Source organism: Oncorhynchus nerka, linkage group LG3, assembly GCF_034236695.1.
Source record: "Oncorhynchus nerka isolate Pitt River linkage group LG3, Oner_Uvic_2.0, whole genome shotgun sequence".
NCBI lineage: Eukaryota > Metazoa > Chordata > Actinopteri > Salmoniformes > Salmonidae > Oncorhynchus > Oncorhynchus nerka.
The window spans coordinates 3,797,937-3,814,759 of record NC_088398.1 but is presented as its reverse complement, the minus strand read 5'-3'; the positions used below and the strand labels follow the sequence as shown (position 1 = coordinate 3,814,759).

The following is a 16,823-nucleotide window of genomic DNA, read 5'->3' as shown; positions in this document are numbered from 1 at the left end:
CACTACAGATACAGGTCACAGTCATATCCCCCACCCCCCACACACCAACATACTACAGATACAGGTCACAGCCATATCCCCCACCCCACAGACACACCAACACACTACAGATACAGGTCACAGTCATATCCCCCACCCCACAGACACACCAACACACTACAGATACAGGTAACAGTCATATCCCCCACCCCACAGACACACCAACACACTACAGATACAGGTCACAGCCATATCCCCCACCCCACAGACACACCAATACACTACAGATACAGGTCACAGCCATATCCCCCACCCCACAGACACACCAACACACTACAGATACAGGTCACAGCCATATCCCCCACCCCACAGACACACCAACACACTACAGATACAGGTCACAGTCATATCCCCCACCCCACAGACACACCAACACACTACAGCTACAGGTCACAGTCATATCCCCACCCCACAGACACACCAACACACTACAGATACAGGTCACAGCCATATCCCCCACCCCCAACACACTACAGATACAGGTCACAGTCATATCCCCCACCCCACAGACACACCAACACACTACAGATACAGGTCACAGTCATATCCCCCACCCCACAGACACACCAACACACTACAGATACAGGTCACAGCCATATCCCCCACCCCACAGACACACCAACACACTACAGATACAGGTCACAGTCATATCCCCCACCCCACAGACACACCAACACACTACAGATACAGGTCACAGCCATATCCCCCACCCCACAGACACACCAACACACTACAGATACAGGTCACAGCCATATCCCCCACCCCACAGACACACCAACACACTACAGATACAGGTCACAGTCATATCCCCCACCCCCAGACACACCAACACACTACAGATACAGGTCACAGTCATATCCCCCACCCACCAACACACTACAGATACAGGTCACAGCCATATCCCCCACCCCACACACACACTACAGCTACTATACAGAGAGTAATCCAGTCGATAACACTACAATCACAAGACCTGCAAGCCCACAAGGCCAGATCTGCCGTTACACACACACACGCACACACACACACACACACACACACACGCACCACCACACACACACACGGACCACACCTACACACCACACACACACACACAGACACACACATGCACTACACACACATGCACCACACCTACACACCACACACACACACACACAGTATTGCTTGTATAAGCGTGAAGGATATTCCGATCATAACAGTAAAAGCCCAGAGAGTACAAGCAGCCAGACAGTATCCATATGACTGCCCATACACAACTTACTACTGTACAGCCAGCCATCACTACCACAGATACTATATCACTATGGACATACACATGTTACTACTGTACAGCCAGCCATCACTACCACAGATACTATATCACTATGGACATACAGGAACCACCTCCTAGTTAATACTGGTGTTACTAACTCTACACTCATACAGGAACCAGCTCCTAGTTAATACTGGTGTTACTAACTCTACACTCATACAGGAACCAGCTCCTAGTTAATACTGGTATACTAACTCTACACTCATACAGGAACCAGCTCCTAGTTAATACTGGTGTTACTAACTCTACACTCATACAGGAACCAGCTCCTAGTTAAATACTGGTGTTACTAACTCTACACTCATACAGGAACCAGCTCCTAGTTAATACTGGTATACTAACTCTACACTCATACAGGAACCAGCTCCTAGTTAATACTGGTGTTACTAACTCTACACTCATACAGGAACCAGCTCCTAGTTAATACTGGTGTTACTAACTCTACACTCATACAGGAACCAGCTCCTAGTTAATACTGGTGTTACTAACTCTACACTCATACAGGAACCAGCTCCTAGTTAATACTGGTATACTAACTCTACACTCATACAGGAACCAGCTCCTAGTTAATACTGGTATACTAACTCTACACTCATACAGGAACCAGCTCCTAGTTAATACTGGTATACTAACTCTACACTCATACAGGAACCAGCTCCTAGTTAATACTGGTATACTAACTCTACACTCATACAGGAACCAGCTCCTAGTTAATACTGGTGTTACTAACTCTACACTCATACAGGAACCAGCTCCTAGTTAATACTGGTATACTAACTCTACACTCATACAGGAACCAGCTCCTAGTTAATACTGGTGTTACTAACTCTACACTCATACAGGAACCAGCTCCTAGTTAATACTGGTATACTAACTCTACACTCATACAGGAACCAGCTCCTAGTTAATACTGGTGTTACTAACTCTACACTCATACAGGAACCAGCTCCTAGTTAATACTGGTATACTAACTCTACACTCATACAGGAACCAGCTCCTAGTTAACTACTGGTATACTAACTCTTCACTCCAACCACTGAGGCATTTCAAGGCATCTGCTCTTACCTGTGAAAAGCACCGACGATACTCATTCTCTGCTCCCGAACACCTGTAGTTCTGGGGGGGTAATCTCTGTCCCCCTGTCTCCCCCTCGGCCAGGGGGTGGGGGTGCTGCTGTTGTTGCAGGGGGTAGATGTTGGGTTGGGGGGGTCTAGGGTGAGGGGATTGGAGCTGAGGGTTGAACCCATCTCTCTCTCTGTGCTCGGGGGAGGAGCGGTGGAGAGGGGGTGAGTAGGGTTGAGAGAGGGGGGGGGGGTAGGAGTGAGGCAGAGGGGGGAGGGGAGGAGGGGCGCGTCTATCAATGATTCTGTCGTGGTTGGGCTGGAAGGGAGATGGCCTGTGTGAGTGAGGGAGTGTCGAGGGCACTCTCTCTCTTTCTCTCCCTCGCTCCCTCCCTCGCTCCGCAGCAGCTTGTCTCTGTCTGTCCGTCTGTCTGTGAGTGTCCGTGTCCCTCTGTCCATTCCTTTCTGGTTTAGCTATGGTTGTCATTATTAATGCCTTAGCGACAGGTGACTCCGTACTCTCCCCCTCTGTCTTCCTTTCCTCCTCTCTCCTCTCATGCTCCCTCTCTCCCCTATTCCCTTTGTGGTTCTTGCCTCCCTCTCTCTCCTTCTCTCCCCTCCTCTTCTCTTCTCCTTCTCCGGGTCTGTCCATTTGGTCAATGTTAACAACAGTTCCCTCCTGCTCCTCGGTCTCTAGTACCAGGGTTGCTATGGTAGCATTGCTGTGCTCAGTGTGGCGGGCCTGCCGGTTTTGCCGGTGTAATGGCAGAGAGAAGGGAACCCTGCCGTAACCAAATTGACCTGGACGGATAGAAGAGGACCTGAGAGAGAGAGAGAGAGAGAGGGGGGGGGGGGGGGTTAGACAGGGGAATATTACACATGATGACAGAACTCTTATCTGCTCTTAAAATTATTGACATTCTCCACAACTGGAGCCAACAGCTTACAGCCTACAGTGAGAGTTAGAGGCAGAGCACAGGAGAGTGAGAGCCCTAAGGAGTCTATCTGTATCGAGGTCATGATATTGAGCAGAACTAGTGATCTAATGGCACAGCAACTCACACTCCCATGACTCACATCGACCGAATGACTCAACTCAAACTACTAATGCCTTAACAACAACGTCTTAACATTTACATGGCGTCTAAAACAACATTTACACAACATCTACAGTAAACAGTTTCCTTGCCAACACGATCATCCAATCATACTCACCTACTAGCAGGCAGAGCCCCCCTATTGGGCAACACTGACCTTCTGCTCCCACTTCCTCCCACCCTCCCTGTTCCAGGATTGGCTGGCTGGCGGGCGGCATGTGCTGGTTGGCTGTAGCTGGATGGGGGGGCAGGAAATGAGGGGGAACGGTAAACAGAACCTGGCCCCTGATTGGGTGATGAGAATTCCGGGCGATAGAGGGGAGACGTGGGATTGGAGGACTGCGCTGGCACAGCTCCTGCCCCTCCTCCTATAAGAGTGTCCCGATAGAGAGACAGTCCTGGGTTCTGATTGGATGATGGGAGTGAGGGGGGATAGAAGGGGTCTGACTGTCTCTCTGTCCCTCCCCCACCTCCTCCCCCGTACTGGGATTGCTGGTTCCTAGAGTAATGAGGGGGGTAGAAGGGGCGGATGGCGGAGATGACAGAGCCATGGTTGGGACCCCCGGCCCTCCCTGGGAGGAACGATGAACCCCCCCAGTTTGGAAGAGAGTGGGAGAGGGGAGGACTTAGAGAACGGGGAGGGGCTTCACACTTTCTGGTTCTCTGTGACACACCCACTCCACAGCTCTGAGAACATCCTGACCACTCCTCCCAGGCAGACCACACCCCGTCCGGACTATTGTCCACCTGCCGAGATCTTCTGCCCGTTGCCTGGAACACAAACACACACACAAGAACACATCAGACATATGATAAACCAGCCAGGTCACCCGTGATACAAGTCAGTATTAGACTTGTATCACGGGTATCCATGTCTGAGGACGTCGGGAGATGATGTGGGAACCAGCCACTAGGGGCAACAGTGAGCGCTGTTACATTCAAGGGTGTTGCTAGGGTGTTGCGGACAGGGATGGTGGATGGGCGTTTGCCTCTGATGCAAAAGATTGCATGTTGAAATCCAGTGATAGAAAGTTGTTTTTTATGTTTTTGTTTTATGCCTATCCCAAACCTTAACCCTTACCTTAACCATTCAGAGTTCATGCCTAACCTTAAGATTTCTGAGTTAATTCCTAAACTTAACCCTAACCTTAAAAATGCAGTTAATGCCTAAAGAAGCACAAAATTGGTTAGAGAAAAAACAAGAAGAATTGGAGGTACTTATTCAAGAACGATCAAGTGTAATGTTTTACAAGAATAAAGCGAATTGGATGGAAAATTGTGAAAAATGCACAAGTGTTTTCTTGAATCTTTATCATAGAAATGTTACAAAAAAGAATTTACAGAAACTCGTTACAAATTATGGAGTCATCCATGATTCACCAAATGATATTTTGAAAGCAAAATATTTTAAGCATAATGTTTTATTTTCAGTCTCCTCCATTTCCACTGAATGATGTTAACTGTAAAGATGTATTTCCTAATAATATTAATAACAATGTAAAATTAACACATTTACAGAAAGACCTGTGTGAAGGCCAACTTACTTAAGAGGAACCTTTTGAGGCAATTAAATCTTTTCAGCCTGGAAAAACACCATGGCTTGATGATATACCAGTAGAGGTATATCAGACCTTTTTTGATGTCCTCAAAGATCCATTATTAGCATGTTTTAATTACTCCATTATTAACTCCATTATTAACATATTTGAAATTTGTGGACGTTCAGGTACTCAACAAGAAGGTCTGATTTCATTACTACTACTACTACTACTAAAACAGGGCCCCGGTGGTATAAAGATCCAGTCCATTTATAAAACTGGAGGCACCAAAAATACTGGCGAAATGCATAGCACAGAATAAAAAGGTTTTACCAGATATTGTTCATCCTGATCAGACAGGTTTAGACGATATATTGGAGATAATATACGACAATTACTTGAAACAATTGAACATTATGAAAGAGCAAAGATACCAGGCCTGGTCTTCATAGCAGATTTTTAAATGCTGTTTGATAAAGAACAATTAGAATGTATATATAAATACCTGGATTACTTTCATTTCTGTGAATCTCTTATACAATGGGTTAAAAGGTATGTACAGCAACCCCAGATGTAAAATAGTAAATAATGGTTACTTCTCAGAGAGAAGTATGTTGTGCTTTCGCTGTAAAGCATTTTTGAAATCGGACATGATGGGTAGATTAACAAGATATTTATCTCTCATTTGCTGTATTGGACTTATCCAATATATTTTTTAATTTCGCGTGCTGCCTTTTCAGCGGAATGTTGTCGAGGGTTAGAAAGGTTAAACAAGCCATACAAAGCTGGTTACAATTTCAGTTTTTCCTCCAGAAAAGGTAGAAAAAATATTACAACAAATGTTATGGTTAAACTCAAATATACTGATTAATAAAAACACATTCTTTATGGATAAAAAAAAAAGGAATTATATTTATTAATGATATTATGAATAGAAACGGTGGAGTTATGAGCAGGCATTCCCATATATTTTCATTAGCTGCTATTGAAAATATATGAGAATGTCTGCTCAATCCAAACTTACAACCAACTGATTGCAGCATTACCACACATATGGAGGAGGCAAGTGGAAAGGGGACAAGGTAACAAACTTGTTTGCTTTCCATAAATTAAAGATACAAATTGGCTGAAAGGAATTGGCATAAACAGAAAATATACCTGTTTCATTTGAGGCCCAAAATGTTGACACCAGCAACAGTGTGTGAAAACCTTGTGAAGACTTACAGAAAACGTTTGACCTCTGTCATTGCCAACAAAGGGTATATAACAAAGTACTGAGATAAACTTTTGTTACTGACCAAATACTTATTTTCCACCATAATTTGCAAATTAATTAATTAAATATCCTACAATGTGATTTTCGGGATTTTTCTTCTCATTTTGTCTGTCATAGTTGAAGTGTACCTATGATGAAAATTACAGGCCTCTCTCATCTTTTTAAGTGGGAGAACTTTCACAATTGGTGGCTGACTAAATAGTTTTTTGCCCCACTGTATATGGGGCATACAACAATCTCAGCTCTGTATATTTTGCTGCGATGAGACAGAATCACTACATAATTTATTCTGGTATTGCCCCTATGTAGCTTGTTTCTGGTCACAGGTTCAGGAATGGTGAAGAAAATCACAACATTCATTTAAAATTAACCTTACAAATAGCAGTTTTGGACGATTTTGAATAAATAAATAACATAATAATACTCGTAGGAAAGGCTTTCATCTTTAGCTCACAATCTGTGGATACTATAGAATTAGAAAGATTCAAAATGTATGTAAAACATCACAGCACAATTGAAAAATATATGGCACATGGAAATCAAACTGAGGGTGATAGGTGGAATGGGCTGAGAGTGGCTGAGGGGCGGGATTAAAGAGCTGAGGTCTATGGTGATAGGTGGAATGGGCTGAGAGTGGCTGAGGGGTGGGATTAAAGAGCTGAGGTCTATGGTGATAGGTGGAATGGGCTGAGAGTGGCTGAGGGCTGGGATTAAAGAGCTGAGGTCTATGGTGATAGGTGGGATGGGCTGAGAGTGGCTGAGGGGCGGGATTAAAGAGCTGAGGTCTATAGTGATAGGTGGAATGGGCTGAGAGTGGCTGAGGGGCGGGATTAAAGAGCTGAGGTCTATGGTGATAGGTGGAATGGGCTGAGAGTGGCTGAGGGGCGGGATTAAAGAGCTGAGGACTATAGTGATAGGTGGGATGGGCTGAGAGTGGCTGAGGGGTGGGATTAAAGAGCTGAGGTCTATGGTGATAGGTGGGATGGGCTGAGAGTGGCTGAGGGGCGGGATTAAAGAGCTGAGGTCTATGGTGATAGGTGGGATGGGCTGAGAGTGGCTGAGGGGTGGGATTAAAGAGCTGAGGTCTATAGTGATAGGTGGGATGGGCTGAGAGTGGCTGAGGGGTGGGATTAAAGAGCTGAGGTCTATGGTGATAGGTGGGATGGGCTGAGAGTGGCTGAGGGGTGGGATTAAAGAGCTGAGGTCTATGGTGATAGGTGGGATGGGCTGAGAGTGGCTGAGGGGTGGGATTAAAGAGCTGAGGTCTATGGTGATAGGTGGGATGGGCTGAGAGTGGCTGAGGGGTGGGATTAAAGAGCTGAGGTCTATGGTGATAGGTGGGATGGGCTGAGAGTGGCTGAGGGTGGGATTAAAGAGCTGAGGTCTATGGTGATAGGTGGGATGGGCTGAGAGTGGCTGAGGGGTGGGATTAAAGAGCTGAGGTCTATGGTGATAGGTGGGATGGGCTGAGAGTGGCTGAGGGGTGGGATTAAAGAGCTGAGGTCTATGGTGATAGGTGGGATGGGCTGAGAGTGGCTGAGGGGTGGGATTAAAGAGTTGAGGTCTATGGTGATAGGTGGAATGGGCTGAGAGTGGCTGAGGGGTGGGATTAAAGAGCTGAGGTCTATGGTGATAGGTGGGATGGGCTGAGTGTGGCTGAGGGGTGGGATTAAAGAGCTGAGGTCTATGGTGATAGGTGGGATGGGCTGAGTGTGGCTGAGGGGTGGGATTAAAGAGCTGAGGTCTATGGTGATAGGTGGGATGGGCTGAGTGTGGCTGAGGGGTGGGATTAAAGAGCTGAGGTCTATGGTGATAGGTGGGATGGGCTGAGTGTGGCTGAGGGGTGGGATTAAAGAGTTGAGGTCTATGGTGATAGGTGGGATGGGCTGAGAGTGGCTGAGGGTGGGATTAAAGAGCTGAGGTCTATGGTGATAGGTGGGATGGGCTGAGAGTGGCTGAGGGGTGGGATTAAAGAGCTGAGGTCTATGGTGATAGGTGGGATGGGCTGAGTGTGGCTGAGGGGCGGGATTAAAGAGCTGAGGTCTATGGTGATAGGTGGGATGGGCTGAGAGTGGCTGAGGGGTGGGATTAAAGAGCTGAGGTCTATGGTGATAGGTGGGATGGGCTGAGTGTGGCTGAGGGGTGGGATTAAAGAGCTGAGGTCTATGGTGATAGGTGGATGGGCTGAGTGTGGCTGAGGGGTGGGATTAAAGAGTTGAGGTCTATGGTGATAGGTGGGATGGGCTGAGTGTGGCTGAGGGGTGGGATTAAAGAGCTGAGGTCTATGGTGATAGGTGGGATGGGCTGAGTGTGGCTGAGGGGTGGGATTAAAGAGCTGAGGTCTATGGTGATAGGTGGGATGGGCTGAGTGTGGCTGAGGGGTGGGATTAAAGAGCTGAGGTCTATGGTGATAGGTGGGATGGGCTGAGTGTGGCTGAGGGGTGGGATTAAAGAGTTGAGGTCTATGGTGATAGGTGGGATGGGCTGAGTGTGGCTGAGGGTGGGATTAAAGAGCTGAGGTCTATGGTGATAGGTGGGATGGGCTGAGTGTGGCTGAGGGGTGGGATTAAAGAGCTGAGGTCTATGGTGATAGGTGGGATGGGCTGAGTGTGGCTGAGGGGTGGGATTAAAGAGTTGAGGTCTATGGTGATAGGTGGGATGGGCTGAGTGTGGCTGAGGGGTGGGATTAAAGAGCTGAGGTCTATGGTGATAGGTGGGATGGGCTGAGTGTGGCTGAGGGGTGGGATTAAAGAGCTGAGGATGGTGATAGGTGGGATGGGCTGGTGGCTGAGGGGTGGGATTAAAGAGCTGAGGTCTATGGTGAGGTGGGATGGGCTGAGAGTGGCTGAGGGGTGGGATTAAAGAGCTGAGGTCTATGGTGATAGGTGGGATGGGCTGAGTGTGGCTGAGGGGTGGGATTAAAGAGCTGAGGTCTATGGTGATAGGTGGGATGGGCTGAGTGTGGCTGAGGGGTGGGATTAAAGAGCTGAGGTCTATGGTGATAGGTGGGATGGGCTGAGTGTGGCTGAGGGGTGGGATTAAAGAGCTGAGGTCTATGGTGATAGGTGGGATGGGCTGAGTGTGGCTGAGGGGTGGGATTAAAGAGCTGAGGTCTATGGTGATAGGTGGGATGGGCTGAGTGTGGCTGAGGGGTGGGATTAAAGAGCTGAGGTCTATGGTGATAGGTGGGATGGGCTGGTGGGTGGCTGAGGGGTGGGATTAAAGAGCTGAGGTCTATGGTGATAGGTGGGATGGGCTGAGTGTGGCTGAGGGGTGGGATTAAAGAGCTGAGGTCTATGGTGATAGGTGGGATGGGCTGAGTGTGGCTGAGGGGTGGGATTAAAGAGCTGAGGTCTATGGTGATAGGTGGGATGGGCTGAGAGTGGCTGAGGGGTGGGATTAAAGAGCTGGGATGGTGATAGGTGGGATGGGCTGAGAGTGGCTGAGGGGTGGGATTAAAGAGCTGAGGTCTATGGTGATAGGTGGGATGGGCTGAGTGTGGCTGAGGGGTGGGATTAAAGAGCTGAGGTCTATGGTGATAGGTGGGATGGGCTGAGTGTGGCTGAGGGGTGGGATTAAAGAGCTGAGGTCTATGGTGATAGGTGGGATGGGCTGAGAGTGGCTGAGGGTGGGATTAAAGAGCTGAGGTCTATGGTGATAGGTGGGATGGGCTGAGTGTGGCTGAGGGGTGGGATTAAAGAGCTGAGGTCTATGGTGATAGGTGGGATGGGCTGAGAGTGGCTGAGGGGTGGGATTAAAGAGCTGAGGTCTATGGTGATAGGTGGGATGGGCTGAGTGTGGCTGAGGGGTGGGATTAAAGAGCTGAGGTCTATGGTGATAGGTGGGATGGGCTGAGTGTGGCTGAGGGTGGGATTAAAGAGCTGAGGTCTATGGTGATAGGTGGGATGGGCTGAGAGTGGCTGAGGGGTGGGATTAAAGAGCTGAGGTCTATGGTGATAGGTGGGATGGGCTGAGTGTGGCTGAGGGGTGGGATTAAAGAGCTGAGGTCTATGGTGATAGGTGGGATGGGCTGAGTGTGGCTGAGGGGTGGGATTAAAGAGCTGAGGTCTATGGTGATAGGTGGGATGGGCTGGAGTGGCTGAGGGGTGGGATTAAAGAGCTGAGGTCTATGGTGATAGGTGGGATGGGCTGAGGGGTGAGGGGTGGGATTAAAGAGCTGAGGTCTATGGTGATAGGTGGGATGGGCTGAGGTGGCTGAGGGGTGGGATTAAAGAGCTGAGGTCTATGGTGATAGGTGGGATGGGCTGGCTGAGGGGTGGGATTAAAGAGCTGAGGTCTATGGTGATAGGTGGGATGGGCTGAGAGTGGCTGAGGGGTGGGATTAAAGAGCTGAGGTCTATGGTGATAGGTGGGATGGGCTGAGAGTGGCTGAGGGGTGGGATTAAAGAGCTGAGGTCTATGGTGATAGGTGGGATGGGCTGAGTGTGGCTGAGGGGTGGGATTAAAGAGCTGAGGTCTATGGTGATAGGTGGGATGGGCTGAGAGTGGCTGAGGGGTGGGATTAAAGAGCTGAGGTCTATGGTGATAGGTGGGATGGGCTGAGGTGGCTGAGGTCTATGGTGATAGGTGGGATGGGCTGAGTGTGGCTGAGGGTGGGATTAAAGAGCTGAGGTCTATGGTGATAGGTGGGATGGGCTGAGGTGGGAGGGTGGGATTAAAGGCTGAGATAGGTGGCTGAGTGGGTGGGATTAAAGAGCTGAGGTCTATGGTGATAGGTGGGATGGGCTGAGTGTGGCTGAGGGTGGGATTAAAGAGCTGAGGTCTATGGTGATAGGTGGGATGGGCTGAGAGTGGCTGAGGGGTGGGATTAAAGAGCTGAGGTCTATGGTGATAGGTGGGATGGGCTGAGTGTGGCTGAGGGGTGGGATTAAAGAGTTGAGGTCTATGGTGATAGGTGGGATGGGCTGAGTGTGGCTGAGGGGTGGGATTAAAGAGCTGAGGTCTATGGTGATAGGTGGGATGGGCTGAGAGTGGCTGAGGGGTGGGATTAAAGAGCTGAGGTCTATGGTGATAGGTGGGATGGGCTGAGAGTGGCTGAGGGGTGGGATTAAAGAGCTGAGGTCTATGGTGATAGGTGGGATGGGCTGATGGTGATAGGTGTGGCTGAGGGGTGGGATTAAAGAGCTGAGGTCTATGGTGATAGGTGGGATGGGCTGAGAGTGGCTGAGGGGTGGGATTAAAGAGCTGAGGTCTATGGTGATAGGTGGGATGGGCTGAGAGTGGCTGAGGGTGGGATTAAAGAGCTGAGGTCTATGGTGATAGGTGGGATGGGCTGAGAGTGGCTGAGGGGTGGGATTAAAGAGCTGAGGTCTATGGTGATAGGTGGGATGGGCTGAGAGTGGCTGAGGGGTGGGATTAAAGAGTTGAGGTCTATGGTGATAGGTGGGATGGGCTGAGTGTGGCTGAGGGTGGGATTAAAGAGCTGAGGTCTATGGTGATAGGTGGGATGGGCTGAGAGTGGCTGAGGGGTGGGATTAAAGAGCTGAGGTCTATGGTGATAGGTGGGATGGGCTGAGTGTGGCTGAGGGGTGGGATTAAAGAGTTGAGGTCTATGGTGATAGGTGGGATGGGCTGAGTGTGGCTGAGGGGTGGGATTAAAGAGTTGAGGTCTATGGTGATAGGTGGGATGGGCTGAGTGTGGCTGAGGGGTGGGATTAAAGAGCTGAGGTCTATGGTGATAGGTGGGATGGGCTGAGAGTGGCTGAGGGGTGGGATTAAAGAGCTGAGGTCTATGGTGATAGGTGGGATGGGCTGAGAGTGGCTGAGGGGCGGGATTAAAGAGCTTTTTGTTTGGTAATTTATTATTGTTATATGATTGCTTTATATAAAAGTACCATGTATGTAAAATGTGTATGATCTTTCACAATACACATTGTGTATGTAAAATGTATATGTAAAAAGTATGTATACGTAGCAGAAAAGCTGTAAAAAAAAAAATATATATATATATATATAAAATATATGTCTTCCTAAGAGAGGTGGAGGATGGGTTAACAAAACATTAAAAAATATACAAATAAATGCCTAAATTTACCCTTAAACACTTTGAAATTTGATGTTTGACATTTGAGAAACATGGATGAACGTCTAATTCTGACATGAGACTGTGAGAGCTGTGTTTCCTAGACAGGCCTCTCTAGTTCTGTTGGCCACTGCCTGAGCAAATCTGCCTTCAATTGGTGTCAAAGTTTCAGTGCCAGAATCCCTAGATGTTGTTCAGCGGGCTAGGAAATAGAAGACGTCTGAGCTAAGTTCACTTATCCTGGCAGTAGCTTTAAAGCAGTTTTATGAACTGAGGAATAAAATCATCAACCTTGTGGAATATGGATGGATGGCCTTGTGGAAGTGCTGTGGCACATCCAGCTCTGGCCTGGCATGCTGAACCCAGTGCGCTGTGTTTGCATGTTTAACAGCCAAGGCTTTGATGTGTTCCTCTGTGGATCTGTTTCTCATTTCATAACTCAGAGCTGTGTGTGTGTGTGTGTGTGTGTGTGTGTGTGTGTGTGTGTGTGAGCATGTCCAGGGCTACAATAGGTCAAATAACGGCCACACCTGTCTCTGTGTCAGGGGACCACTCCGCCACCAGGGGACTTGGGTAATGAGTGACATCACAAAAACACAGCTGACACAGAGCCGAGACCACTACTGACTCACGACCACTGACCCGGCGCCAGAACTGACCACTGGTCACACAGTGAGATGGTGCACCACTCACTGCAGGCTTTCATGGGCTGATCCACCAGAACCCTAAACTACGATTACAGACACTAATCGCCTCAAATCACCATCACTATGGTAAAACCACTGCTCACCTTTTTCTTCTCAGCCTTGGTCAGAGAGGATGTGACTGCCACAAAACCCCACAGCACATAAACCCTGAGAGAAGGGTAGGGAAGAGAGAGAGAGAGAGAGAGAGAGAGAGAGAGAATGAAAGAGAGAGGATATAAAACGATGAGGGGGATAGAGAGAGGAAGAGTGAAGAGGGGTTTAGTAAACAGTACCAGATATGATGAGTTTCCTTACAGAGGATGTATTATGGGGATACACTGTGTATCCTCATATCCTAAGACTATCAAAATGCCTCAGTAGCTTCATAAATTATATAATTTAATAGTCAACACATACTTCTCTTTCCCTAACAGTCCAGAGCCTGTCTAGTAGCTGTTTAATAAACGTTCTATCATGAGTAAAAGCACCGTGCATAATGTGTTTTCTTTCATTTTAGGACATACTGTAAAACTAACTCTCAGTAGTTCAGTTGACACTCTGTGGTATGTTCCAGACCTTGCTATGTTAGAGGTGCACACCATGCGTCGTTTTTTCCCTGCTCCCCGTGTGAATTCAGGAATAACTGTTTCTTTGACCTGGCGGTTCAGCCGCATACATCTCAATCAATCTGACCGCGCCGAGAAGGTGCAAACAAACTAATGCGTCCAAACATCAGCCGTGTTTTTCCTCCCACCTGTCCACACCCTGTGGCTTTTAAACACACAAGCCCACATCCAAACGCAATCACAAATCATCATGTACACTTGTTTTAATAGTTTGAGACTTGGAGAGTGGGGCCTCTGGCTTTGGTTTATATTGGCCACATGATTATAGGTTCCTTTAAAGTGGGTTTATATAGCTACAAACTCAGGACGCATGCGCACTGGGCTAAAGTAGATCATTTGAGATGCACCAACACAATTATTGTGGGAACTGTGAAGACACACCACAATCCCATAACATCACCGCAATCACAAATCCGCAGGCCACATGTGACCGCAGTGACTGGTGCAGTTTCTCCAATGTGTGTACCGCCGCCGTCTCCCCTCCGACTGAAACCCTCCCCACAGTCCCCAGGCCCACACTAGACTAAACAATTATCCCAAAACCACAGACAAAGGTCCCGCACAGCCTGACACAACAGATCCGCTCAGCCTGAACTAACGACCCCCTACCCGCGTCCACGTTTCTCTTTACAGTGGCACATTGTAGAATAAAAACGGAGAGCGAGAGAAGGTGGACAAGGAGAGAGAGTGGGAACTGTTACAACATCTGCCCAGACACAGTGTGTTTTAACCTCAACCCCAGCCCGAGGGAAAATTAATTCTACATATCGTGCCCATGCAACGCAACACATGCGTTGTACGCTTCACCTATATGCGATAGCACACACAGGATCTGTATTCACAACAGTTGACCTTTCAACAGTTTTAAATGCGTATAGATAACATATACTTACTGTACACTACTACACTTACTGTAGGCTACATCGCCACTGAAATAAAATTAGGTTAGAAACATTTCGCACACATGAAAGCGTGGAGCAGGTTATCGGTCAATAGAGTCCCCCCAATTTACCTGTACAGAAACCTGAGACGCATTCTGTCGGTGGCCTCGCCCTGAAGTATTTCCCCTCCGGTAACGACTTTCTGACCACCGTATATATGTTTTTGTTGACTCCCGGGGTGAGTTATTATCAGTTCCTTTCGGCGATAGCCAGAACAACCACTGTCTTCTGTGTGGTTGTGAGAGAGGGTTCCTTCGCGTGCTCTCTCTCTCTTGATCCCCCTCGTTCTGTCACACTCACTCACTCCTCCCTGGATTCGGATCGGGGAAGGGTTTCACAGTTTTTTTCTCTCGTTCACCCGACAACTTTTCTTGTCGTTGTTTTAAACTGGTGTGACGTCTGGCAGCCGGGGGTCCTGAAGGGGGGAAAAATAGCGATACAAAATGGACAGATTACACAACCCTCTCTCTCTCAGTCTCTCTCTCCCTTCCATATCACACACGCGGGCACCACTCTGACTAATCTATAATTGAGTAATTGAGAGCCGCTTTCTGAGTTGTACAACAACCCTCTATAAGAATGTTTTATTGTACAGACTTGTTCTGATCACTAATAATCATCAACTCATTGTTGACAACTGCTCAGGGAGCTCAGAGTTGGCAGCGCTGACAGTAGCACCCCGTGGCGCGCACGCAACCCCCTTATTGTTTTAGAGCCAATAAATGAAATAAAAACAATTCAAGACTACTGTTTTACGACATCGACTATGAAACGTAGGTGGGCTGAATCCTTCCACAGAACTGTATCAATCATGCAAATATCTTATGAGAATAGTCGACAGACCAAACAGACACACCCACATAGTTTATTGTTATCAACTTCTGAAATGTCCGTCTTTGTGGATGTTTTAGTTCTGATGTGTTTGTTATTGGCATGCATCGGTCCCGACCCGTTTTTATAACCGGTTTAATCGGGAATAGAAGTGACATGGTACAGCGCGCGAGCGTTCCCGAGGGAAACCATTGGCCGCGTTGCGTTCCAAATCTGGAGGGGCGATAAATACAAGTGGACCCAAAACGCAGCGCGCGCGATACCACATCAGAGAGAGAGTGGTTGGGGAGCGGTTGAGGAGCAGAGGGGTGGCGATGATTTTCGGTTCAAAAGCATAACTGGAACTGGCGCGGCAGTAAGTTTAGTGGCATTATTTGTTGTCTGCAAACACCGATAAGACTGGCCTGAGTGAATTGTCACTGCTTCCGGCTGCGTTTGCCACAGGTTTATGAGTTAAACACTAGAGGGGAAGAGGGAAGGATGGGAGAGAGAAAGAAGGGTGGGAGAGAGAGAGAGCAAGGGTCAATACTAACTACATTGTATTAGAGAGTGTGTGAAAGACCTGCTGTCATATTGATACTCAACAGAACTGATCCATTATCAAAGCGTAACAACAGGTTATGTTTGTGTGGTCACCATGGTAATCTCTCCAGTGCTGTGTGCCCTTCTCCATCGCTCTCCCTTTCTGTCTTGTTCTCGCTCTCTCTCTTGACCCTCCTGACCCTTTCTCCACACCCTTTTCTATATTCCTCTTGATTATTCTCTCTTCTCTATTTCTCTCCATCCCTCTTCCTGTATCACCAGAGTGTGGGACCTGTTGGACACGCACGGCCAACCACACAGCCCTGATTAGCAAGCAATCACCATATCACCAGAGTGTGGGACCTGTTGGACACGCACGGCCAACCACACAGCCCTGATTAGCAAGCGATCACCATATCACCAGAGTGTGGGACCTGTTGGACACGCACGGCCAACCACACAGCCCTGATTAGCAAGCAATCACCATATCACACAAGAGGGTGTGTGGTATATAACTGTAGATCTGTTATTTGTCTCGGGTGGCTGTAGTGAGTAATAGCACTGTGGTCCGGGGCAGTTCCACCCTAGGGGAACAATAATCCCCCCCACCCTAACTACCTCTGCACCCCTTTGCAACCTCACACACCAACCCACACACATAGACACTACACACCTCAGGCATTCTTACTCTTGCCACATACCCTTGACCCTTTCATTGTCAGAGTGCTAAGTTTAATGAGGCTTTCTGGGAACAGGAGAGAGAGAGAGAGAGAGGGCAAGAGAGAGACATTTGAAATGTCTCTATTCCTTTGGAACGTTTGTGAGTGTAATGATTACTGTACATTTTTTAG

The 16,823-nt window shown here is 48.0% G+C and overlaps 1 protein-coding gene across 2 annotated transcripts in view; it reads right to left on the bottom strand.

Moving 5' to 3' along the window:
* The window catches only part of LOC115125283 (ADAMTS-like protein 4), a 99,275-nt gene extending 84,157 nt beyond the window's left edge, over positions 1-15,118 (bottom strand). Inside the window, exons 1-4 of one of the 2 annotated variants that reach the window (XM_065007183.1) lie at positions 14,691-15,118; positions 13,157-13,220; positions 3,628-4,280; positions 2,417-3,233 (exon numbers count right to left, since the gene is read on the bottom strand). In XM_065007183.1, coding sequence (XP_064863255.1) covers positions 2,417-3,233; positions 3,628-4,280; positions 13,157-13,220; positions 14,691-14,713 — 1,557 coding nt within the window. In that variant the 5' untranslated portion in view covers positions 14,714-15,118. The remainder of the gene's footprint in view (positions 1-2,416; positions 3,234-3,627; positions 4,281-13,156; positions 13,221-14,690) is intronic. The other variant, XM_065007191.1, reaches the window with a different exon arrangement.
* Positions 15,119-16,823: the final 1,705 nt, after the last annotated feature.